Below are 27,711 nucleotides of genomic sequence, written 5' to 3' on the forward strand. Positions count from 1 at the left end.
AAAAGCTTTCTAAACAAAGATGGATGGTAGCTAGCAATGGAATCCATAACGAGAGTAGCTAAGTGGATAACGAGATGGTGTTTGAAGCGAATGGTACTGGGTTCGAGTCACAGAGTGAACATCAACTCTGAGATGCAGGTACATCCAACTGACTAGTCCCAAATAGGACGGGACTATCCATCTATGTTTAAAAAAATACTATCCAATAGTTTATTATTATGTAATAATATTATGTGATGATCTATTATTTACTTCAAAATACTCAATTCTCTATTTTAGAAAAAGAAGAAGAAAGAAGAAAAAAGAAAAAAGCCACATAAAAGTTTCTGCTCGTTTTTTTTCTTTACTCTTATCAAAAGGTTTAATGGATTAATATGATTGGTTAGAATAGTTATAGTAACAATTTGATTGGTTAAAAGTGTTTTTTCTTACATTTTTCATCGATTGCTCGCTCATTTAAAATAATAATAATACTAATACTAATAATAAGATCGTCCTATATAATACTTATGATTAAATATGAATTAAACACTTTCAAGGATTCATATTATTTAATTAAGTCATAAAATTATTATTATTATTATCATTATTATTAGGTTATAAATATGTATTACATAATTAAAGAGAACGGAAATGAATTTTTGGTAAATTATTTACATGTTATTCATTGATAATGTAAAGTTGTATATACCCTTGACTACATAAATTTGTATATGACCAATCATAATAAAGTAAAATGAAAATTATTAAATTACACATAAAAATATAATCTGCATTTATAATGGGTTAATAATAAAAATGTTTCTAAATATATTTATATTAAGATTATTACGATTATGATTATGATTATTGACATGATGATTGTCCTTATTAAAATTCAATATATAACTTTCTCATGTGGAATTGATCTATCTATGTGATAGTGGATTAACTTAATTGTGGAAAATACTTATAGTGTAACTTCTTAATTTATGTTATTTTTTCTTCTTCAAAAGATTGTTATCAATTTTTAATATCAGAACCATAAAATAAATCAAACTTTATTGATTTAATTGACAAATAATTCAATAAATCTTGATCTAGATCAGTTTAAATAGATCACAATATCCTGTAATGGCGAATTCATCTAATATCACAAGTAATACTGATGTTGAAGATTTGATAAATAAGGAATTAAATAAAGAAGAGCAAAATATTGTAGATTGTTCTGACAAGAATATTCCTTTCTCAATGACAAATGAACATAAATTAGATGATTCAAATCAACATGATAATGTAAACGTAACTGAATCATCAAGTGAATATATCATAGATAACAAAAATGGTCTAATAACTGAAGTTGAAACACAAAATCTAACACAAATTGGATCCGGTGATAATTTGAAATTAGAATGTGAAGAAATACATCCAAATGTAAATGAGAATAATGATAAAGAATCACATAATACCAGTGAATTATGTGTAAACGAGAAGATAATATCTCATAATGATATTACAGAATTTCAGATGAATGACGACGAAGAAACAAGTAAATTCCTTGAACATACCTCTGTAGAAGAGTTAGAACCTACAGCTTTAATAACTGACTACAATGATCCCACTGAAAAATATGTAGAAGAAAATCACCCTCCTAGTGATAAATTAGAGACATATTCCAATATTATAGACGACGGGGAAGGTGAAAGTAACATGAATGCTGCAAAGTTAGAGTTTTCGGATATAAGAGAAAGTAAAGACATGATTGATGTACATAGTCTTTTAGAAGTAACAAGTTTATCAAGTTTGAAAAACGATGAAATAGACAGGAATAAATGTGAGACAGTACTCGAAGAGTCGTTTGATCATTTTACTGAAGAAAAAGTTATACCTCAACATCATGAAAACGTACACTTGACTGAAGAAAATGAAAAATCTGAACAGTTATTTGAAAGAATCACACCACAAGAAGTAATGAGTCTAACTGAACCAGGTAAACACACTCCCACTGATAAAAATGATATACCGTTTGACTTTATTGTACATGATGTAAATGACGAAATAGATGAAAATCTAAGGAGGATTGGTATAGGTGGTGTTGAAGGCATTATTCAAACACCTCATGAGAAAATCGAAACAAAATTTGATTACGATATATCTACATCAGTTGATCAACCAAATAATGGAAGTGACGAACAGTCAGACACTCAAGTAGATCATAATGAAGAGGAAATATGCAATCTACCATCTAAATCTTATACCATGGATTATACTTCATTTGTAGACCACTCAAAAGAAGTCGAATTTCCTGTAGTAGAAGAACAGACAACTACAGAATTTGAATCCCATCATAAAGAAAGAGACAACAGTGATCTCATAAATACACCTTCCCCTAGTTTGAATCATACGACAGAACAAGAAACTTTCAGAGCTGATATCATTGCAGATTACCTTAACAAAGATGATTATGACGATGACAAAACCAAACTGTATACTGAAGATCAAGGTAATGTTGGAAAACAAGACCATTTACAATGTTCGATGAATAGTGATTCATCAAATCTTCAACAAACTAACTCTCCATCAATAAATGACGTAAAACATACTGAAATCAACGAGATAAAAAACCGAACTTCATTATCTGATAAAGACATATGTGAAGAAAATGGCCTGGAAAGTGGTCAATTATTGTACGCTACACAAAATCTTATCAATGAGTTACAGACAGTTGAGCACTTAACAGATGACAGACCGGAACCGTTGAATATCGCTGTAGATATTCAAGGTGATGAATTATATAACGCTAAAATACATAAAAGGTCAACAGTGAAATGTTACGTAACAGAGCAGCATTCCAATGATGATGATAAACATAGTATCAGTAATTATGAAGTAGAAAACATTTCACCCAAATATTTTGAAGAACATCAATCATTAAGGGATGAAAGTAATCATAATGAATCAACTACAGAAGAGTTAAACAACCAACTGAAATCTAAACCTTTAAATGATGTGAATAAAAATACGGCGCTTAGGAGGATACGCAATGATGTTGATGAGATAAGCCTGAATTCAGAAGGTGAACAGAGAACCGAGTTTGAACAACGTTATGCAGAATTAATTGCAAAGTATCTGCCAGTTGAGAGACAATCAAAAAAGAATGATAGATCAAGACGAACTAAAACATTAGACAGATATAGTAAATCCAAATTTAATGAGAATAGATACTCATATATAGATACAAGTGATGTTAAAAAAAGATCAGTAACCCTGGAACGCAATGAATTTAAGCGTAAACGACGCCTGCAACCAAAACCATCTGTTAATGATGATTACTTGTATCCAGATTCAGTAACACCATCTAAGGTAGACAAAAGTATAAGTGTACGAAGTTTAGAGGAGGGTATTCCAGAAGGTGCTTACGATGTACCATATATTGATGATGACGCTTTCTTGCCACGAAGATTACGTGAAAATAAAGGTGAAGATAATGGATCAGATGAAGGTAGTAGTCTGAGTCTGGAAGAAGATTACTGCTCATGGAATCCTGACAGATTTAGTAGACTTGAAGCTAATCATATAGCTGATACTAACGAATGTGCTCCCACTCCAGGTTAGTTGTTTAACAAAAGTGTTCTTTTATAAAAGTTAGCCATGGTTTGTATAAATTGGATGTTTATGATTGTTTTTTTACCTTTTACGAGGCATTAAAATAAGGCGTAACATTTTGCTCTAACTCAAATCTAGGTGAGAATGATTAAAAAACGAAAGCGTCATCTACCTGTCTAATTGGTGTTTTAGTGAGGTTAACTATTTATTAGGAATTTCTAAGCTAGTACTCCTGATCTAATATACATATGGGAACGTAAAACTGGTAACTTGCAGGTGATCGACATCACAGTTAATACAGAATTTTTTGTCCTAATATCAATGAATGTAGATCAGTAAATTATGAGAATGAATGATAAGAGTTAAAGTGTATGCTTTGTTCTAAATATCATCGTAATTTATCTCCACTAAATAAGAGCATTAAACACACATCTAAAAATGCAACATACGTACATTTATGCAGATAAAATAGCTGATAGTACCCATTCAGGCTAGATAAAATCCTTTAATAAGTGACTTACTTCGATAGAGATTACTAAAGTTCTTATGTAAAGCTATAACTGGTGAATTTCAATCATTCAATGAATCAGAGAGGTTTTGTCAGTAACAATAGATGAATTTCACGCAATATAGGGAATTAACTGAAGTTAGAGATGAAAGCCATTGAAACCCACCTCATTGACGAAATTAAATTTCCTACTTGCAAATCTCAATGGTTATTGATTCAGGGCTTGATAGAATTGTAGTTAGGTACTTCTCAAGAGTTCCACGCTTAGATAAAATTAAGTATTTAGTTCATTGTAGTTTTCACTGGTTACCTAGTCTAAGTCAACCCACAACGTAAACTGAGATAAATGTATAAATCAGTATTTTTTATCATTACGACGTTGTAACTGATACAAAATCGATGTAGACTTTTTATAACGAATTAATTTCGGGAACACTTACATTGCAATCAAAAGATGTGATTATATAAATACTGAATTCGATTTTATAATCAATATCAGCTCTATAGATAATACTACCAGATTTTGATTGCTCATAGCAATTCAAGTAATATAAGTTCGACTGTTTTTCCATTATCCCAATTCACCAAAAGGAAATTTAACGAATAATTATGTGGACTCGTTAAAGTTAGACATTAACATCATTAGGTGCCTGCTTGGTGGTCAAGATGTGAAGCGTTCGCGCGCGAGATCGATAGGTCTTGGGTTTTCATCTCGTGAAGCGGGATCGTGGAGAAGTCTCACAATAAAACGAAACGACCGTCCAGTGCTTCCAGGTTTTCCATGGTGATCTAGCTTCAATTGATTCATGATTTCAACTATTAAATTACTATAATATCCACAAAGACACCTTTTTGGAATTAAATCATTGTTTGTAAATATCCGCATGAAGAACAGACACCAAACGAGGAAATTTTAACACCTATCAGCATAAAATATATTTCAAATCAGATTTGTATTTTTCACTAACATCTAATGTTAAACAATTTTACAATGGTGCAAAAACATTAGTAAAATTGAAATACGCTTGTAGAACTAACTACTACTTGCCATAAAAAAATACCTAGATTTGGCCTTAATACGACTACTGACAAGAATAAAGTAAGAGACTTCACTACAGGAAAACTCTTCATCTTTATTTTTCTATCTAATTACACTTCAAAAGTAAATTAGACTATTAAAATAAACTAATCATTTGAGTTATTAAAAGATATCGAAAGCAGAAAAAACAAGATATAAATAATATTCAATTGATCTATTTAAGATATATTTGTCTTTAATAGCAACTAAATACAAAACTGATTTCTTTTCATGCTATCTAAACGTTAAACAGTTGTATAGATTTATTATTATACAAGCGGTATAAAACTATTTAGTCTGACATTCAGTTTGTTGTCAACAGTCATCTTTATATAATAAAAATATCGAATTTAATTATATATATACAAGCTTGACATCCGAAATCGTAACTATTATTTTTTTATTCGTTGTAAACTGGAAATATTCAAGTGCTACAATTAAGTAAAATTTAACATATTTGCATAAAAAGTGTATTCATATATCCAGAATATTCTTGTTTGATAAACATACGATATAAAAGGATTAGGTTAATGTCTATGAATTAATTCACCAAAACTGACCCAAGTATTTATTTGTCATAAAATGCAACATGATCAAATGTCTATCACAGAAATAATATGTTTAGTTATATTCAGATTTTACCTATTATATTTCGAAGTATCACACTTATGAACAATTAATCCATTGAATTCGTCTTACCTAGTTACTTGTATCACAAAATATGTGTATTTTATAATGTGTTACATTAATCTGCATTCTTATTTTAATTCATTTTATATTGCTTGTTTGAGCCTTCCCATTGATATTTAGGACTGCTATTAATCAGTCTCTAATTCGCATATGTGCATCCTGTACGGATCGCCTAGATATTGTATTAAGTCACAAATATTAATAGAACAGATGGATAGTGGCTAGTAGTGGAACTCAGCGGCTAAGTGGATAACGTGATAGCGTTTGGAGCGAACGGTACTGGGTTCGAGTCCCGGAGTGTACATCAACTCTGAGATGCAGGGACATCCAGCCAACGAGACCTAAGTAGGACGAGGCGGATGTCCTGAATTCCACTGCTAGCCATCGTCCTCCTTTGTTCATGATGCATTTTTGTTTATTTAGTTCCTTCTATTGTTTCTAACTTCAATAACAAAATAATGTTTTTAAGGTATACATTATAAATATCATTTTAATAATGCAGTTACATTTCGGACTATTATAAACTAAATAAAATTTTGTTTTCCTTAGTTTTATGCTGTTCTTCATTTAGTACTATTCTCTGATTCATGACGACTAGGTTCACTGTCAATCCCAAAACATCCAGCTTATTACACGATAAGTTCAAGAAATCATCTGTATTTGTAGTAAACAGTACATGCCATAACTGTTTTGAACTGTAGGCTGTGAATACTTACTACTGTTCTCTGATACTTTAGTTTTGAACAGATAATAATCGATGAGAATGTTTCATCCTTAAAATTCACTATTGTGATGTACTTTCAGTCGAATATTGTATTGTTGGCGCATTTCCTAACAAAATGTATTCACTATGTGTGAAACTATTTTCATGAAGTGGGTCTTTCAATTGTCCACTGAAAAAATTACCGGTTGTTGCCATAACTCACTTTTTAATTATTCATATAGCCTAAAAGATTGATAATTTATTCATTATTCGTTCGTATGTAACAAGAGTTTAGGCCTTACTTAGGAATTCTCTAATTTAAAATTGGCAGTCATAAGGAAAATAAAAGGAAATGATAAGTTTTGTTTCTTTAGATCATATTACAAAATCACTCAGGTTTCGAAGTAGTGGTTCACAGGTTTTGTTGTAAAATTTGGAAAGTCATATCCACTATCATTTGTCTAATGACACGATGTGAATAAGTCTGTTGTTATATTATTGAGTTAAAAAAAATAATATCTTTTAGAACTCAATTACTACGAAATACGTACTGTCCTTAAATATACTTTGCTGTGAATAAGAATGAATGAAAACCTTTTATCTTTTTCTCTCATGGGATTGAATATTGAAATGGATAACGAACACGCCTGGGATGAACAAACTGATAAAGATATCTATGAAAAGTACCTAGTTCGTTGGGTTTTTTTACTCATTTTTGTCGTTAAACAACTATTTTGCAGACAAATGTATGTATGTAAACAATCTTAAAACTGTTTAGAGCTTTATTAGTAACAATAAATTAGATTTTCTTGGACGAGGTACTACATTAAAGACAGCGTTATTTAAAGTGACTTATAGATCACAAACCTAAAAAAACGTAAAAATCATTCATAAACCAGATACACACTAGCGTCTGATTACGCTTTTATTGGCAATATATACAATAATATTTGTTATATTCATCAATCAGTCAGTCACAACGTAAAACCAGGCACATATATGCATCCGTCCAAGTTGCCATACCTCATTAGCACAACAAGATGAACACCAAATTCGTAGAGGTAGTTACTTCAATGGTAGTAACATATAAAAGAAAGATTGTGTATAAGGATATAGTACATTCATCGGCCAATTATGAAGATAAAGTGGTTAGGGTCATTCTACATTTCGCTGTACAGAATCGAAAGATAACAGACATTGTTATGTATTGACTTTTGTATTGGTTGTTTGAATCTTCTCATTGATATTAACGACTGCAATTGATCAGTCTCTAATTGGCATATATGTCTCTTGTGCGAATTGTCTCGATATTTGACTATTTAGATAAAAACAATCAGGGTTTTACATAATGTCTGTCAAGTGTATAATTAAAAGGAGTTTTACCAAGCCAATTAATCAAAGGTGCTTTTGTAAATGCTGAACGTTATCTCATTACGATCTCAACAATACGTTTAATTCGGATGATGTTTTATGATGCTGTTTCAGTTCAGACTTCTAATTTTGTAAATAGATATAGTGCCTCAAAATACTTGATGATCTCTTTAGAGCAATAATGATGGTTAAGACTGTAAAATGTGTCCGCTTGAGAATGATTTTCATTAATTAAAGTAATATAGGAAGATATTAATTCAATAAATAAATAATCACATATGCTCGATGTAACCGAGCCAAGTCGTTTTAACCCATATCTTCCTTATCAACCCATATTTTACTCCGCGAACTAGGAATTGTTTTTCATAGTATCTGGTTTATTACCGACAGTCTCTACACTATATAAAACCGCATAACGCAAATACCCATTTGGGGAATAACTAAAGAATAAAATAAGCTCTAACGTTCATAAACGTTTTTTAATATGCTTTCGGAATGACTTGATTGATGAACAGACAGAAACAAAATCATTGTCCGAGAGGTTGTTATCGATTTCCTTCTGACAGAAGACATTCAAACAAAACCAACTGTTATTTCAGATCGGATAACTTTTTTTATCTTTACTCTTATTCGCTTTGATAAGTAAATAACACATGCCCTGGAATAAAATCAAGTTGCTTAGTTAAGATTGACTATTACTGTGATAGATTTCTTATGAAATCAGATCAATTTGGGGATTCGTTTGGTTTCAAATCATAGATACAAACAGCTAAAGTCCATACTTGTACACTCTTGTGTATTACCTTGGTGTTATCATTTAATATCGCTTGCTAGGTCATGATTCTGATCTTGGCAGGTGGCTTAATTAAATACTTTATTTTTCACTCATTAAATATTTTTACATGTGGTCTTAATCAACTGATTAAAACTGTTTTAGTGATTATATTTAATAAAAATAGTAAATAACTATTCAATTGCACTGTTTACTAATACAGTCTATACATAGACTTGTTTTGATATTTATACTATAGTAATCATAAAACATCATTACCTATAGCTACGGTTATGTAGTTTAATGTATTTGTGCTGATGATGTCATTCAGAAGAATGAGGAAAGTTCCACGACTAAACCATCCAATCCAAAGGACAAAACTCCATCAAAATCATCCATCTGCGCTACAAATCTTCTCCATCATTTGAATATCTCAGTCAGTCAGTTAAAACGTAGGACCAGGTACATACATGCATCGGTCGAAGTTGCTATACCTCTTTAGCACAGCAAGACGAACACCAGATTCATAGAAGCATTTAACTCAATGGTGTAATATATAAAGGAAAGATTACATATAAGGATATAGTATAGGAAGAAAGAATTAGTTTGTAGAAAGAAATTTATGAAATAATTTTGATCCCATAGTTTAAGGGAAGACAAAGAGTGTATACACTTACTCCATTGTGATCGATTCTGAGCCATGTCACAGAGAGTCTCTAACGATTGGGTACGATAGTCACGTGAACCTCAACCAAGTAGTCTGCATCTACCAACATAGCTCAGACCAGAAGTCAATGACTTCAAGCACTCTGGTTCATAACCTCTCGTATTATTTTAATAGCTTACAAATATATACTTCATAACATATCGTCCTGTGATAAAACTATTAATAAATGAAATTAAGTGCCAAATGTAAGCAATACAACTAATTGAAATCAATAAGTATTATTGGATTTCGTTCATTATGAAACAGATTTATTTTAAACAAAATAAAAAACTATTGTGAATTTTAAATTGAATGAATTCAATATGTTTTTACCACCAGTATTTGTCTAAAAATGTTTTGGAATTAGTTAAATTATCAATGTTATTTATATACACTTTAAATTCATATAAATGAATGATCAAAATGAATTTATATAGATATTTACAGAAAACCTAAAGTATATTAAACATAATCTAATAAGGATTCAATTTAATTATTGTTTTATAATTTTAAATCTATTTGGGATTTATTCTTCATACTGTGGTCGGCGGCTTATGCTCCATTGGGAGTAACAGGCGTAAGTAAGTAAGTAAGTGTAGATCAATTGAATTGATAGAAGGAGAAACTAGATGGCGAAGAAGATTTGTAGCTCAGGTAGACGGTTTCGATGGAGTTTTGTTCTCTGAGCTGGATGGTTTGGTCATAGAGCTTTCATCGTTCTTCTGAACGACATCATCAACACAAACTTGAGATAGAAATGAAGTGTCCAAATTTCTCCATATGTGATTCACAGCTTGTTCTATGCACCTCGGTGTTGATTGGTTCTTATTGACCTTAAATTTGTCATTGTTCACTTCTTTGTTTTGGTTGTGTCTCCCATTGGTTTGATTTTCGTCCCTATATGTAGGATGATGATGTCGATCAGAAGAACGATGAAAGCTCCACGACCAAACCATCCAGCTCAGAGAACAAAACTCCGTCAGAGGAACTAAATGTTTAAATGCCAATATGATCAATATTTACACTTTTTAGAATAACGATCACATTTGATTGAAATCGATCACTTGATCATGATCTTATTTACAGTCTAATATTAAATGTACATTTTTTTAAAATCCTAATATGACATCAAATATGTCAATATAGTCATAGCTTCTGTAGAGCCAAACAATATTGATTCATAGTAACTAGACCAATGTTAAATACGTTACTTTTACCTTAGAATGTTAGATTATACAATTTTTCGTACGTTTAAATTATTAATCGAATGGTATTAAGACAACTAAAAAAATGACTATGTTTTTATTTGATATTGTGCTTCATTTCATTCTTTATAAGATTGTTTAACCTCATCTATTATCGCCTGACAGAGTTCAAATAAAGTCAATTAACATTCAATAATCATAAAGTATAATAATAATGATAATATTCAGTAAAGACTAAATTTTACTGAATGATTATAGAGTAGTAAATGAATACGGTGTTTGAACATTACATTTTGTTACCAAAAGGGGATTTTGTGTAGATTTTTAGTAATTTTACAATCGGATTCATGAGTCAATTATAGCTAGACCATCATGAAAAACGTGGCTTCAATAAGTATTCCCTGGAGTTCTTATGAGAAACCGTGACCAGTGGAATTCAACCACTTCTGTTATGAGGAAAAAGTTGAGCATTCATGCGCGAAACCAATAGGTCCAGGGTTCGAATCCCGCGAGGGCGATCATGGATGCACTTTATTGAGCAATCCTGTACTAGAACGAAATGGTCATTCAATGTTTCCAATTTTTCCATGGTGGTCTAGCTTTAATTAACTCAAACATTCAATTATTACATTTTGAATAATAAAAACTGTGTGAATGAATACTCAAATCATTGTATACATTTTTAAGCTTTAAAATATAAACAACTTTATAAAGTATCTCATAAATATAATTATAATACTAATATGTTGTCTACATTATATTAATCTAAATGAATAAACATTATAGATATACATCAATAATAATAATAATAAAATAACTGTAAATGAATACGATAAATTTTAATGACTCAGTAGGGGTCTAATTAATATTACCGTTTATGATTACTTCACGTTTTCTTATTAAATTATTACTTTTACATTTACATTAGATACATGAATATAATGATGTGAAGAAAAAAAGGCATTTGTTATTGATATAAAATAATATTGATTTTTCAGTTACTATAAAACATTAATCTGTCAGTTATTGAAATATAATATAATACGAAATATAAATGAATATGTTATCTGATGTATATTGATGTCAGCTTAAAAAAGGTATTTATGATTCATATAATATATATGTAGTTTCGTAAGCTTGTATAGATAGACATTATATTGTCAAAGTGAATATACCCTAACAATTTTCATTGAATACATGGATAATAGACAGGAAACTAGTTTGATAAGTGATCGGTAATTTTGTCCTGAATATATATATATATATATATTGCTTCAGTCATTTGTCAACAGTTTAGAGTAGACTCTAAAATAACTACAAAATGTAAAGATAAGATAAAATGACATCATTTGGATTGTTAGTTTTACTAATAGATATTAATGAAAACTGACCCATTAAAAACGGAATAAACTGGACAACAGAAAGAAACTAAAATTGTGACCGAATATGTTTTTGGGATATTTAGGACTGAAAGAATGTAAATGAATTTTGTTTGAGTCTTTTTAAAGTTTAATACATCCTAGTTAGGATTTTTAACCATAATGTTTTAAGGAGGATAAGACTTCCACCTTGAAAAATAACAACAAACCTTTACAATCTATGCAAGCAGATAATTATTCACTGTGATGTAATGATTTATTTTGAATATGGTGATATCTAGTTAACATAATTCATATTTGTATAGTTATGGTGAATTAACAGTTGATCTCTTTAATTAAAACTTTTGAACTAGTAGAACATTTACAAGTTCCATTTTGTGTTCCATAATTAGTAGACTATACAATGAAGAAATGAAAATAAAATGATTGATTTCACTTTGTAACATGCCATTCTTGTCGACTTATATTGATAGCCATAGACTTAAAATAATGATAGTTTTGATAAACTTAGTCAGCTGTGTTTCTTAGAAATTTTAAAAATTATTAAAATGACAGTTTACACATACATAAAATAGACCTTATGGTGACAGTCAGTCGTAAGAGATACAATTGCCGTCAACATATACACTTATATATACACATTCTAGCCTACTGAGTAAATCTAGTAATCTCAAAACACTGGTCATGAAAAATCACTAACCTCTAACTATCCAGTATATAGATCAGTATAAATACACAAGGTTGTTTTGCACACTAAATTCATTTCGTAATTCTAGAATACTCATGAGTGTAATGATTCTTTTCAAAAACCTATTTTCTTTGTACTGTAACTGGTTTTTCAATTACTTAGTTTTTCTAAAAAATGCTTAGCATAGACATGTGATGTTATTGTTAAATAACAGTACTCAAACACAGTGATGAAAGTTTGTCACTAAGTTTTTTTCATATAAATGGTGTAACACAAACGAATATTCACATACAAAGCCATAATAAATTATTAGATGCTAAATCTGTGTTCACGATTAACTCGCAAATATCTACGTGGACAAGTCATAATCATAAAGAGAATTTATAAAGATTGTGGTCACGGTTTCTCACTAGAACTCCAGCGGAGTCCAATCCGTTTCGGATGGAGTCAGTTATCCATTTCAGACAATCAATGTACGGTTGCGTAAGATCATGGATCAATTGAAGTTAGACATTAACACCGTTGGATGCCGGCTTATAGGTTTAAACGTTAAGTGTTCGTGAGCGAGACCGAAGGTCCTGGTTGAGGGATCGTGAATGCACATTGCTGGAGAGTCCCATATTAGAACCAAACGTCCACCCAATGCTTCGAGGTTTTCAATGGCTATCTAGCTTAGAGCGACTCATGAATTCAACCATTAAAATACTTTATAATTGACAAAACATTCAACTATTGAATTGCCTTAATAAGTCAATTATAACCACGACTAATGTTTTATACGAAAATAATTCAGCTGATAATTCATGAAGGATGAATTTATGAAAATGAATACGGTTTCCGAATTAAAAAGATTGATTAGTCATTATTCTTATATGAAATAATTGTTTTTATTTACAAAATACAGAATGAAATGTTATTCTAGGATTTAGACACTTTAACTGGCCCTGAACATAATCATAATTTTACACACAATAAACTGTAATACTACCGTAGAATTTAATTGACAGTTTGCTTTCTTTTCTAAATCTTTTTCCCTTATTGTATACGTATATCTTGTTGGAAAAATGTTTCGATTTGATTGAAAAAATTAATAATCTCTTTTATATATATTTAACCCGTACTTATTCCGTCTCATATCAGAGCGATTAATATGTTACCAACTGTGATAGTGGAGAAGATTTGTAGCTCAGGTGGATGATTTTGATGGAGTTTTGTTCTCTGAGGTGGATGGTTTGGTCATAGAGCTTTCATGGTTCTTCTGAATGACATTACCAGCTCAAAATTCAGATAGAAGTCTATTTATCTGAAGTTTGTGCTGATGATGTCGTTCAGAAGAACCATGAAAGCTCTACGACCAAACCATCCAGCTCAGAGAACAAAACTCCGACAGAAGTTACCAACTGTATTTAAATGATCAAGTATAGTTTATTAGAACACATTATTTAAGCTTTTTTTTATTTCTTTATGATGAATATCTTTTTAGTATATTAAGAAAAAAAGCGTATTTGGCAGTTCATAACTGTATTTATTTCATAATAAGAACAGTAAACTATCGTGTTTGTAATAATTAAGTCTACATTTACATTCACAGTTCAAAATGTAAGTTTATAAGTTGAATTTCAGCTAAACTATGAAACGGATTTCTTCATTTTACTTAAACATGAAAATCAATATTTTCTCTTTGAAGGTTTTAGAAATATAAATCTCTAACTCGCAAATTAGTTAACTACTTTTGAAACTCAGGAAAATATCAAGAATATCAATTTTTCCTTAGGGGCAGTAAGTATGCAACAACTCGAACTTGAGATTTCGTCTTTGTTTCTTTGCATTCATTTTCGTTTTAAATTTTGAATTCTTAGTATGTATATCTTTCATTTCGTGTTGGTAACGGGTACGTTTAAGCGATAATCATGCTTACTTGTCTTAACAGATTGACTGAGTTACTTTTTCTATGAGGATCTACCGTATCAAAACGTTAGGGTTCGAGATCAAAGTTACACTGTCGACCACACTGACATAGTAGGGAGCGAGCATGTTTAACTATTGTCTCCAGAGATTCTGTCTTCTCCTAGTGACAGAAGTTGGGGAAGATTGGCCGTGAAATTGAAATTTAGTTTGGCTTATGGATTTATGTTGCTGGATGTAAGATGTTTAGAAGTTGCTCTACAAATATTGTTAAAATAATGTTAAGCTGTTCAATTTTCCTTAAACAGTTGTTCCTTGAGATCCGTTGTTATGATCTTACCAGGAGACTAATTTAATAACTTAAAGTATTCAGGTGACATAGTTTTGTTCGGCTAGAACGCCTTCAACGTGGTTAGTTGGCTGAAGGCTTTGTGTAACGATGGTATCTTGTTTTGAATAGTTCTACCTCTTCCCAATTGTAAAATGTATCATCAATACTGATCTGTTTCAATGACAACTTTGTTCAAATGAAGTGAATCAACGGAGGGGCTATCACCTCATTTCTCTTGAAACTACTTATATCACAGGCAAAATGTTCATCTCTGAAACAAGGTCTGGATTCGCTCTTCACTATTCCGCTATGTATCACTCAAAGACTGCCAAAAAATAGGCTACAAAAATTTCAAAGAATTATTAGGTTGAAATTATTTCACACTACATGTGCTTGAAGTATTGCCTTCACATAGTGAGGTTACTGATTAAGTAATTCCAAAGTTATTCTCTGAATATTAGGTGGAATAAAAAACAAATTTTTTAATAAGGACATTAAATGTCATCAAGTGAAATGGTTTGGACAAAGGTTACTCAAATACGTAGAAGGTACCTCAGAAATAAAATAGTAAAATTAGTTGTTGAATTCACCGACTCTTAGTCCAATATCTGAGTTTATTTTTCAGACTAAACATAATACAAGTAATCGATGGCTGAATACACTGGATGACATAAAGCGAAAGCAGTTACAGTACTACAATTGATTCATTCCTAACTTTCCATCATTTTATCTCCTTTTATATTTTATTTCTTATGTACATTGATTGATACAAACGGAGTTATGGTTGACACAAAGGCTTTTCTCTATAAGCTTGGAGAACATATGAAAAATATCACACTCAGACTCATTTATATACTTGACCTTATGAAGAATGTTGACTAAAGTTGTACTGAATATACAACCTAATCTGATAAATTGCAACCATGGATTCATTTTACATATCTATTTCTAATTTACAGAACAAGTGTGTTGAGACTGATTCAGTTTATGTTATTAATATGTCACTATTCACTTAACTATGTAAATGGAAGAGAAAAAGTAAACTAGACAACATAATTCATTGAACCTTATTAAACTAAAAAAAAGAAAAACACAGTTCAGTTATTTGTTATGCACTAATTATTGTTCTTTTATTTACATCTTTTCTTTGTTATTGTGACTTTTAGAGAATTCTCATTTCTCATATTTACAAATAAGAATCACTTATGTTTCAAACAAACATTTATTTTTTTACTATATGAAAATTCTTATATATGACCTTAGAAAAGTGACCTGAAATTAGAAAACAACTACTGTATTTTAGTCAGCATTGAAATTTAGGGCGTTTTCAGATACTATCCCATCAACTATTGATTTTTACCATTAAAATTAGTCTTTGTGAATTCAATAAACTGCTAAATTTATGAACAACTAATATAATGAAAGAACATGTGCTGTATACAGCCTACTTACGCAAAGAAACCTCCTAATAATCTCGGAGAACTGGATAGACTTCGAGTTTAGTCGACAATAGTAGTTCACGCCATTTTCAACAACCACCAAATACATTTCAAAAATATTAAAATATTACAAAACAGCTTTTCCAATTACAAAGAAAGGAGAATAGCTGAAGCATTCCATATAATCCCTAATACTACTGCTCTCAATAAAAAACAAGGCCTTACTGTACATCCTACTTGAACTATTTATCTGAGCCACCTAGTCTCATATTATTCACAATTCACACTATTAACTTACATACAAATTGAACTCTATCATATCTCACTATAAACTTCTTACATTTTTCATCCTTAACCGTGCACACATACACACATACATAAATTTACATACATGTCGTTTGTGAATCACCTTGACCGAAATGACATGACATTGATTGATCACATGAATATTTTTGTGTTGTTCTGTCGTACTATTTAGACTTCTGATTTGGTAATTTATTCTTTGAAGAAGTGGCTTACACTGATTCACGAAACGTCAGAAAATCTAATTTTTCTACTCACTGGGATATTACAAATATATTATTTTATTTATATCAAGCTACTCAATGCTCAATTTATTCGCAATTATCAAGTCAAACCTTGGTAATGATACCTACAGCCTAATTCATATTCTCTTTCTGAATAAAAAGCTCTAATTAAAAGAAATAATATTCAGAATATTAAAACTAGACTATATGTTAGGCAATTATCTTTCTATACAAAGCATAGTAATTATAAAAAAAAGATTAAAATAAATATACTAAGTAATAAGTTATTAATAGATTCCATCTTTTACTGTATTTGTTACTATCGTGTTTTTCTTTCTTTGTTTTTCATATATTTGTCACTTTATTTTGTTCATTCGTATACAGAATTAATTTTTTCGCACTTACTAAATCATTTACATTTTCTCTTCGAAGTAATGAACAAAATAAAACACACACGAAGTTCTCTCCACTTTATTAGTAATATACAGTGAAATTTTTCTCATTTACATGGGCGTAACCTTAACTTAAGTGTCTTTCATAAATGATTGACATTAGTTGTGAGTAATTTAAACAAATAAATAGAGAAATTTTTTTGGGATTCTATCTATTATGATTAAACTTAAAATGTGAATGATTGGTGACTGGTAAATTGTAATATTAACTCTGCATGAATATCATAAATAACACTATAAGGTATACATTAGGAAGTAACTTTCTAAACATAATAATAATAATATAAAGCAATTGGTTCCTTTTATAAATTTCGATAGAACAATGAGAAGACGAAGTTGATCCGAAAAATGTGATGTAGTTGCGCTATACATTTAGAACAATCTGGTTACACATATACTTGTCGGGGCATTTTATATGAAAATTAATAATAGTCAATTAAATCAATGTATGTCAAATGATCCGATCAACGTGGGAGGTAGAAAACCAGGTTCATCGATAGCAAAGTATATAACTGAAACGGGGCACGAAATTGACAATAATGCAGCTTTCGAAACGTTGTATAGAAGTTGTCAAGGTCGAATACTCAAGTTTATTAAAGCCTTGGCTATTCGTAAATTTAAACGCCCCTTATGTATACAAAAACAATTTGTCGTAACCTTGAATTTACCTTGGTAAACCTTATGTCATTCTATGGCCTAGGATAACGCGACGATTTCTTATTCTTTCTATACGATGTAAAATTGTTTCTCTCCTCTTTGTTACTTTTTTACTTGAACTTTTATTTAATTGACCTTTATTAATTTTCATATAAAATGCCTTGACAAGTATATTTATGACCAGATTGTTCTAAATGTATAGAGCAAATACATCACATTTTTCAGATCAACTCCGTCTTCACTCTTGCTTATAATGCTTGTAAATTAAAGCAATATCGAGGCATATGCACAGTATGCACATATGCCAATAAGAGACTGATCAATTTCAGTCATAAAACATCAAGTAAAACAATATCAAGTGAATTAAACTTCACCTCATTGCACAAGCAAGTGGCTGTCAGGACTCAGTAGCTAAGTGGATAACGCGATGGCGTTTGAAGCGAACGGTACTTAGTTCGAGTCCCGGAGATGCAGGTACATCCAGCTGACGAGTCCCAAACAGGACGAAACGCGCGTCCTGGATTCCATTGCTGGCCACTATCCATCTTTGCTTATAATTATAATAATAATAATCATTTTATTCAGTATGATATATTTAGTACAACACGGAATTCTCGGTATACATTAATCTCTCTTAATTTTCATACCCTAATTATATATTCATAATATTTCGACAAATATTTGAAAATGTTTGATATTTATATCATGCTCAATAGTATACTCAATTCATGATTTCCAATAAAACAGACAAAGAAATACCCCTTGATTAGTATGTAACCTCATTTGTTATTTAGTCTCAAATCAATTTAAAATAAAATATTTCTTGAAACAACGAAGAAATGATGTACATGTCCTGAATAAATAATAAGTTTTTCTCTGTATATTGTTTATTTTGAAGATTTACCTGTAAAGAACCTTGTCCATAAATGATGATAATTGATGTGTACAGGTACCATATTCTCAGATTCGATTTTAATTGCCAGTAAATACAATATAACCCTTTAGTTAAGTAATTATGTTAGTTCACCGTCTTATATGAGTAATATATATTGTGGAATTTGGAAAATATTTGAAGCTCTTAACTCACTACTGAATTCTGACATAAGTTTAATATGTCCATAAAGTTTACTTTAAACTGATAACACTTTTATGAAAATATTGATTTTTTTAATGTGAGTGAGACATTTTAATAATTTATCTTGTTGCTTAGTATCTTAGTTTAAACATAGTTCTGATAATCTTCGTCTTCTTATTACATTATCGAAATTTATCAAAGAGACTAACTGCTTTAAAATTTATATGTATTTCACTACATTACTTTGTCATATGAACACATCTTTTTCCCTTCAATGTCTACCATTAAAATAGATCTAAGAAGGTGAACCTAGTTGAACATAGTCTATGAAATTTTCTAAATTGTTTAAACGGAAATATAATACAACATCATCACGTAAGAAAGTCATAACCTTTTTCTGACTTTTGAAGAAGTACCAATAAAGCTACATTTTAAAATTAAAACAAAATTATGTATATATTACTATTTAATAATGGCCTATACTTATGAAAAATATATGATATATATATATATATATATATATATTGTCAATTATGTAATCTCTGGTAAATTGACAAGGTATTTTGAGTATTTTTGTCATCTAGCCAGTATAAGTTTGAATGTATATTTATTTAGTTTCACATAGTCAAACGATTACATTGAAAAGAAGTAGAGTATCATATATGACTAGGATTATAGTTAGTGCTTGAGGAAGGAATGAGTTATAAAGTGCCTGCATTTTTTTTCATTCAATGTCTCAGCAAATGTCTATCGTTCATTTTTGACCAATAGGATCTTGCAGTTCAGCTAATAAAAATGAATCCATTGGAAATGTAATCGATTTTGAAAAATTTATTAAAATGAAGACAATTACATTCTTGGGTTGAGTGACTTCTGATGATTTTTATCATTGAAAATCCTTGACCTATAAAAAACTGTCATATTTCTTTTACTGAGAAGCACGAATTAGCTGAACAATACTGAGAAACCCTCGGTTTCAAAATATATAATATTTGGGTAAAAAGAATTCCTATATTCCTATATTTTTGAACACTTGTAAAACTACTTCAGGATTTGATCATATATGCAGAAAAACGGAGATCAGTTGTAAATCATGAAATGAAGAGAATCTCTGCACACCATACCTTTCATGGACACTATCTCCTAAGCAAAACCACTTTCATTTTGAGGATTTGAAAAATTTGACTGGTATCAGATATAGTATAGACAAATATTCATTTGTTATAATTGTGATCCATAAGTTTAACTTCCTGAACTAAATAAACAACAAGCGGTATAACTCGCCTCCTGTTGAAACATTACATTGCGAGGCCACATATATTGGCAATATTATCTGACATTCAATAACTATTGAGTAATATTCTCAACTTGGTAAAGCTGAAATTAATTGTAACTGATAGTTAAAGTCTATACTCTCTTTTTCTTCAGTAGTTTCTCAATATCGAGCAGGTATATTTGTTTAATCACTACCTTTTTCAGTTAAGCATTAAATTATAAAACTAGCAAATTTCATTTTATTTGCTGTAGTTCTCTCTCCGCTTTAAGCAATAAATGGTTATCAATCAAATATTAACCACTTAGCCTGATTTATTGCATCCTTCCTTGAATTCTGCCTGTTGCTGTCACAATCAACTGATTAATTCAAAAACGACGCAATTTTATCTCTACACTGACCGAATAGTTGATTGATTGATGAATTGACTCGAGTAAAGAGAACAAATTGTAATGGAGGAAATAAGTTAATTTACAAATCAATAGGATTGGAAGAAACGTTGTTTTGGATTAAGCAATAATTACTATATAATCAGATATTTACTTCCTTCACTTCAGTTGATATTTATACTTTTAATTTGAGTTAGCCTATCTGTATGTAACTAACATGCAACCAGATACTTGTATCAATCAAATATTGTTAAATTATTGTATTCTATATTGAGAATTATACTTGACTATTTCTATCAAACTCGATGTAGATGGGGGGTACTTTGAGGATTCGATGTCATGGTAGATATTTTGATGACTGGCATAATATATAATAAATTTGTAAGTAACTACATCTTATAAAAGCACTAATGTTTTCTGGAATGACAACAGAAGCATTTCAATTAAACCATTTATTTCAAAAAATAAAATCTTATCAAAGAAAACGAAAGTGCACAGTACAAGACGCATGTTCGTTTTATGTACATAATGGTCAACATTAATAGATAACAACTTGATAAAACAGGCAAATGATGCCTCACAATGAGACCTAAAATTTGATTTTGATTATCTGAAGTGGATTGTGTGTACCTAGTAATTAACTAGAATCAAGGGAACAAGTGTGACTTGAATACTAGTATGAATATACTATATTAATTGGTATATATTTCATAATTTAATAATCGTGAATAAACGACATATTGTTTAGTTATTAAAACATATCAAAAAGTACACTCATAAAGTTTATTCAGTCTGTATCTCACTGAAAATCATGTACAGTGATGTGCTATTTAATACAATTAAACCGTTTTGTGACTTGACAAACAAAACAAAATCAAGTGAATATAACTTACATCAAGAGAATGACTACTTCGAACAAAACTTTTAATTCTGCATGTCGTTTCAAGTTATAAACATAAAATATAAAAGCTTCATTCAAATTTTAAAATAGATTTTGTGTCGGATCAATTGGCAAACAGTTTGATGTATTATTTACCTTTCAAATCACAAGCTTCATAAAACCCGATTTTACTACCATGAACATTATTAACCAGCCCAAGTGCATGCAAATGGATTACTCTTGAGAAATTATAATCTTTCTCAAAATCTTATAGTTTGAGCTTAAGCTCTTCTACGCTTTTATAGAGTACAAACAACCATTAGTGTACACATTAGTCACATCATGCTACATAATATATTGTTTCTATAAGCTACTGTCGCCGTTGTACACTATATTTCAGGCAATAACTTGAACCCTCTTAAAATGAGTTACATCAAATGGAATAAATTACCTGATTATCCAGTGATAAAAGTATTTAATCGATTAAATAAAATTCTTACTTCACTAAACCTCTTTCCAACCCATTCAAATTTATTCTTTTGGTTTTAATCTAACAATCTGTCGAGTACTCGTGTACTCAGTTAGTAGTTTACACTTTATCTTCATTCCTACTAATTCTAGTCATTAGTTGATAAGTGTCTACTAGTTAGCAGCTATCATCTGAACGATGTTCACAAAATTTATGATATCAGTAAGCCAAACAATAAAAATAAATAAATATTATTTCGAAGATAAAATTTATATGTTACCAGTCTACTAGATGTTAATCATTCAATGTTGAGTATAATTATTATGAAGATACTAAAAGATCTCATTAATCTAGTTTACCTTATCTTTTTAAATATTGATGAAGCATATTCTTTATCGAATAAGCTAAGACAAACAATTATGAAGCATAGAATTTTTTTTTCATTTGACCGATAACATATTATAAATTGAGTTGACCTAAAGTTAATCTTAACTAGCAAATCTCTCAAATTCATACTGACAATTTTTAATCCAGTTGAAGTCAATTTCAACTTAAGTTAGTCCAGATTATGTCAGTTAAACTTTACAACAAAAAAAAACGACACGTTAAATATTGATTCATAACAAATTTTGTTTTCCTGGTAATAAATAGATTTCAAAAAGGTAAGTAATTAAAAAACCAAGTTTTTTTTTCAAGTATGGACGTTTTTAGAAACGAATGTAAGGTTTTCAGATTTTCTTTTTTTACTTAAGTAAATAAGTGTAATAAACAAAAACAAAAGTGAGAGACAACCAATTTTTTGTCTATTACAAGATGATGGAATATCTTGGTAAAATGTGAGAATCATACAATGAATCCTTCATTTGCAGATTTCTATCATTTGTCTTTCATATCCCGTATGATTCTTCCAGTTCATAATATTTTTTTTATTTCGCTTTCTATTCTTTATAACTCGATCTTCTTGACATTCTGCTACCAGGTTTTTCACTTCCTATTAGTGTTACATACTACTTATGTCTGTAAACATAAGCAGACTACACTATACAAGTAGTGACATAAAACTTAGAAGAAATAGAAAATGTAAATAAATTTTCAGTGTCCATTATTATTATTTATTTAAATGTGTATTCTATGTGTAATTTACTTAATCTTACTATCTAAATGTAGATTAAATAAAATAATTTGATAACACTTTTCTTTGAAATGACCAATGATCACGATATTTTTATTTAAACAAGACTAATCAAATTGTATATTTATTTATATAGGTGACAAAATATGTTTATTTAATCTTCAATTATAAGTTGTTACAAATAGTTTGAGTAGAGGAAACATAATATACGTTTATGTATCATAGACAATACATTTAAACCAATAGGTTTACAGGATCTTTTCAAATAGAAATGAACGAATCACATATAATTTCTGTAATTACTCCAATATCATCAAAACAGTCGCATGAAAATACAATGGATAAACTATACTCCACTTATCTCTAGTCACTTTCAAATAAATAGAATAAATGAATGTCAGAAGGTACTACAAACTTTCAAATTGCTCACTAGTTAAATTCTCTCATTTCAAAAACGCCAAACTCCTAATCGATTAGTAATATGTTAGACTGGAATTTGTATATTCATATCATTGTATACTGTATCATAAATCTTTATTTTAATGAGCAATGGACGCATAAATGTTGTAATCTTATCGTATATGATTACAAATTATAGAAATTCAAATGTATCTTTATATGTACTCTGTAAACATGTCCCGACACATTTTATCCTTGTTAGTAACTATTAAATAGTATTCTAATAATTATATAATTCTTTATCTCTAGAGAATTTTACTGTTATTATCATCACTTTTTTTCATAGATAAATTGATTGATTCGACAAAACAGTCGAATTACATAAGTTAGTGGTGTATTTGTCAAAATATTAAACCGAATAATATACATACAATTAGACTAGTGAATGATTTATTATTATCTGTCATCGAATATTAACGGTTTTCATAGTGTGTAATTTGAATGAATATTTTGAAATTGGTTTTAAATTGAACACGACAGTATTTTATTATCTGACAGTGAAGAGAATAAATGGAACGTTGTTTATTGTTTTAATAAAATTTCCTATATTACCGTTTTTATGGTTCAAAATACATGGTTGACCAATTAGAAAATATGTAATTAACTTGTACAGTAACAAACTAAATTTATATTAAAACTGTAGGAGCACCAGAACGATTGCCTTACTAAAATACATTTAGATATCACTTTATAAACAAATAAATCAAATCTATATTCTTATTACAACACCTATTAGTCTTTGACCAGTGATGAGTTGGGTTAATTAATAAGATCAACTAAATAGTAATGTGGATTATAAGATTAATCAACAGCTTAGAAAAGAAAGTGAACCAGTTAGTACAATTAAGCTATACTGTTTTATTTAGTTTTGTTGAAATTTTTCGATCGATTCTTCCAAGGCTCATTACTATCTGGTAAATATTTCTGAAGTAAATACTGAGATTAATTACATGAGATCTCTCTCCGATTCCTCACAATTAACGGCGCTTGATACTTATTGTATATTATAGTGATCGTTGGGAAGCGTAAAATTACCCCAGACTTATTTTCACGTCCGTTTACACTCGTCAGTGAAATAGAACTACAACCATGGAAGAACCGGTGCTATTTATAACAAGTAAAACTGGATTATGAAAGGTTGAGAGATACATAGCATGTGTAATCAATAAGTGATCGATTATCACGTGGATTTTCTATGCCTTTTGTCAAGTGTCTATCATAAATAATGATGACGTTAATGTGCGTGTCATAACCATTACTGTCTTTCTCTTCTATGAATTGAAAATAATCTATTTCCAAACAATTCTTGATCGTATATCCTTTTGTTAAATAAAACATTTCTCCCTTTCATGGTTAATTTATGGTCAAGGACATTATAAATTGATATAATCTTCCTTGAAACAAAAAAATCTTGAAATTTTAAAATAGCCGAAGCTTTAATGAATAGATATAGTGTACGAAATTCCTTTGACCAGCACTTTTGTTAATAATGCACAAAAGAATTTTAACATCATCTGTAAAATAAACTTCCAACATTATAGATAACCTTCTTCTTTATATTCGTTTACATGAATGCTAATTAATTGTCAAGCAACTTGATACTTTTTTTACGTCATCTCATTTGGATCGTTTGGGTTATTAATTTACCTTTGAAGAAATACGTTTTTTGAGTAAAGTTAGCATAAAAATGAGTAGGGATTCACAAAACACAGCATTTTCATTATTGTTCTGTGTATAGCAAACGCATTAAGTTAAACGTATTCCATTAGTTAATTTAATCATGATGTATATCTTTGAGTTTAAAAGGTGATAAAAGTATATATGCAAGAAATGAGAGTAAAGAGGACAGCAATGTTCTATATTAATAGAGCAGACTATTAGTGTTCTTGAATTAAATATTACAGCTCACTTCCTTCAAAATTCATTATATTAACATTGTCAGATGAAATAATGAATGATCCAGAATTTAAACATCAAACATTGAGAAGTCAGCATCACTAATAATAAAAACCACTTTCTGGTGACTACAAATTAGGCGCAAAGACTGAGATAAGAATTATAAACAATCCGATTGGATTAACTGGTAAGATTTTAGCAGCATTCAATAATACTTTGAAATAACCAGTCTCTCGAACAATTCATTGATGATATATACAGATATATTTCGGTATGGGGTTGTAGAGATCATTGAATTTCCTTTAAATCATGAAAGGATAAATGGTAGACCGCTAATGAAAACCTGGAAATACTGAACGGCAGTTTCATCGTAGTATGGGGTTCCTCATCGGAGTACATCCAAGACACCTCATAATGGGCTTGAACTCAGGACCTTCGGTTTCGCACACAAACGATCAACCACTAATGTTTAACTTGAATCAGTCCACGACATCTCGTGTTCACCTTCCATTTTCTTCGGTGACTTCAAAGATATATGTATATATATTAGTAAAGCATTATTTAGAATCATGTGAAATCGAATATTCTTAATTTGGTTTTCGTATGTATTTCTCATAGATTGTACCTACATACTTCTATTGTAGTTCACATTTTATGTGACAAGTTCACCTAAATTAAGTTTTCTTAACCATATATATTCATTTATTTTCATGTTCAATTCAGTATGTAAAATGCTAATCAGTGTCCTAATTATATTTCGTCATAGTGAAAAGAAATGAACATTTCCGTTTTGAAGCTTAGCCTAGACATTTGTTTGGCTGTCATAGTAGGCATATTACAGATAGATATATTTCTATAAATACATCAACTTTTCTTCGTTATTAAACAAATCACTTAAAACAGTTGAAAATAAATATTTGAGTGACCTTAGATAAAACTTGCTCATTAGATACACATAAACAAAGAAATAATTATTTGAATAGAAACTATCGTCTAATTTATGTAAATCAATGAAAGTAAATTTATCTTACTTCAGAATAATAATACAATTTCTATGTTACTAAAAGGTGAGTGAGAAAAAATAACAATCTGTAAGTTTGATACAAGATAAAATTCTCTACACTACAAGATCATATGAAGTAATAATAATCTGATAATTCCGTCAGAAATCTTTTCAAAATGTAAATTTTGTTCGATGACCTATCTACATATTTTCAATGCAAATAGTACTAATTGATTGTTTCATTTTAGCACTCGATAATTAACTATTGTCTCACTATTAATGTTTTTTTTGATAAAGTTGAAGTGTAACCAAGCTTTGGTACATGTTTTCTAAGATACCAGAATTATTTTTCTAGTATGAATTTCAATTACCTGTAATGATTCCGAAATACTATTATAATGATTGAGTGTAGAGTCAAAAAGATAATGGGACTTCCATCAGATTATCTCCAGAATTTTAAAAATAAATAAATAACTTCTTTCCGTCTGTAAATGACAATACTTTAGATGTACAGATGATACCTTTGTTGCAATAAATAAAGACTCATCTAAGATCTTTTTCGAAACGGATCAATACACTTTCATCGCACATCAAATTTATGAACGAGAATAGAAATGAACATAGTGATCTACCATTTTTAGATTGCATATTGAAAAAAAAATCTAAATGGAATTCTAAATCTATCCGTCTACCGAAAACCTGCACACTCTAATCGTTATATTGACTTCAATTCAGCATATCCATTCAGTGCAGTGATCTTGCTAGCCCTAAATCGTTTTAGAAGAGCTAATAAGATTATCACATCGGAAGAGGATAAACAAAAAGAATAAAAGAATGTAATTAGCATGTTACAATTTGATAATCTTCCTATGAAGATTATTAGAAGTATGTTAACACAAGACATTTCATTGCGTAATAACTATAATTCGAGTGAGATACCATGGATTGGTACTGCACTTTTATCATACCGTTATGGCACAACAGAAGAACTCCAAAGAATCGTAAAACAATACAGAATTAAAGTACATTACAAATTAACGAACACAATTCCAAATACAGTAGTTCGCGTGAAAGAAAAAATCCCATTAATGTCAACACAGAACTGTATCTACAAATCAGGTTGTGTCGATTGTGATGCC

The 27,711-nt window shown here is 29.8% G+C and overlaps 1 protein-coding gene across 1 annotated transcript in view; it reads left to right on the forward strand.

Annotated features, from left to right (window-relative positions):
* The first annotated feature begins 570 nt into the window (after positions 1 to 570).
* RRBP1 (ribosome binding protein 1) overlaps positions 571 to 27,711 on the forward strand; it is a 37,318-nt gene continuing 10,177 nt past the window's right edge. The window contains exon 1 of the mRNA XM_051215783.1: positions 571 to 3,589. Within this exon, the coding sequence (XP_051066318.1) occupies positions 1,114 to 3,589 (2,476 nt within the window). The 5' untranslated portion in view covers positions 571 to 1,113. The remainder of the gene's footprint in view (positions 3,590 to 27,711) is intronic.

The sequence above is a fragment of the Schistosoma haematobium genome, chromosome 4 (genome assembly GCF_000699445.3).
Source record: "Schistosoma haematobium chromosome 4, whole genome shotgun sequence".
Lineage (NCBI taxonomy): Eukaryota > Metazoa > Platyhelminthes > Trematoda > Strigeidida > Schistosomatidae > Schistosoma > Schistosoma haematobium.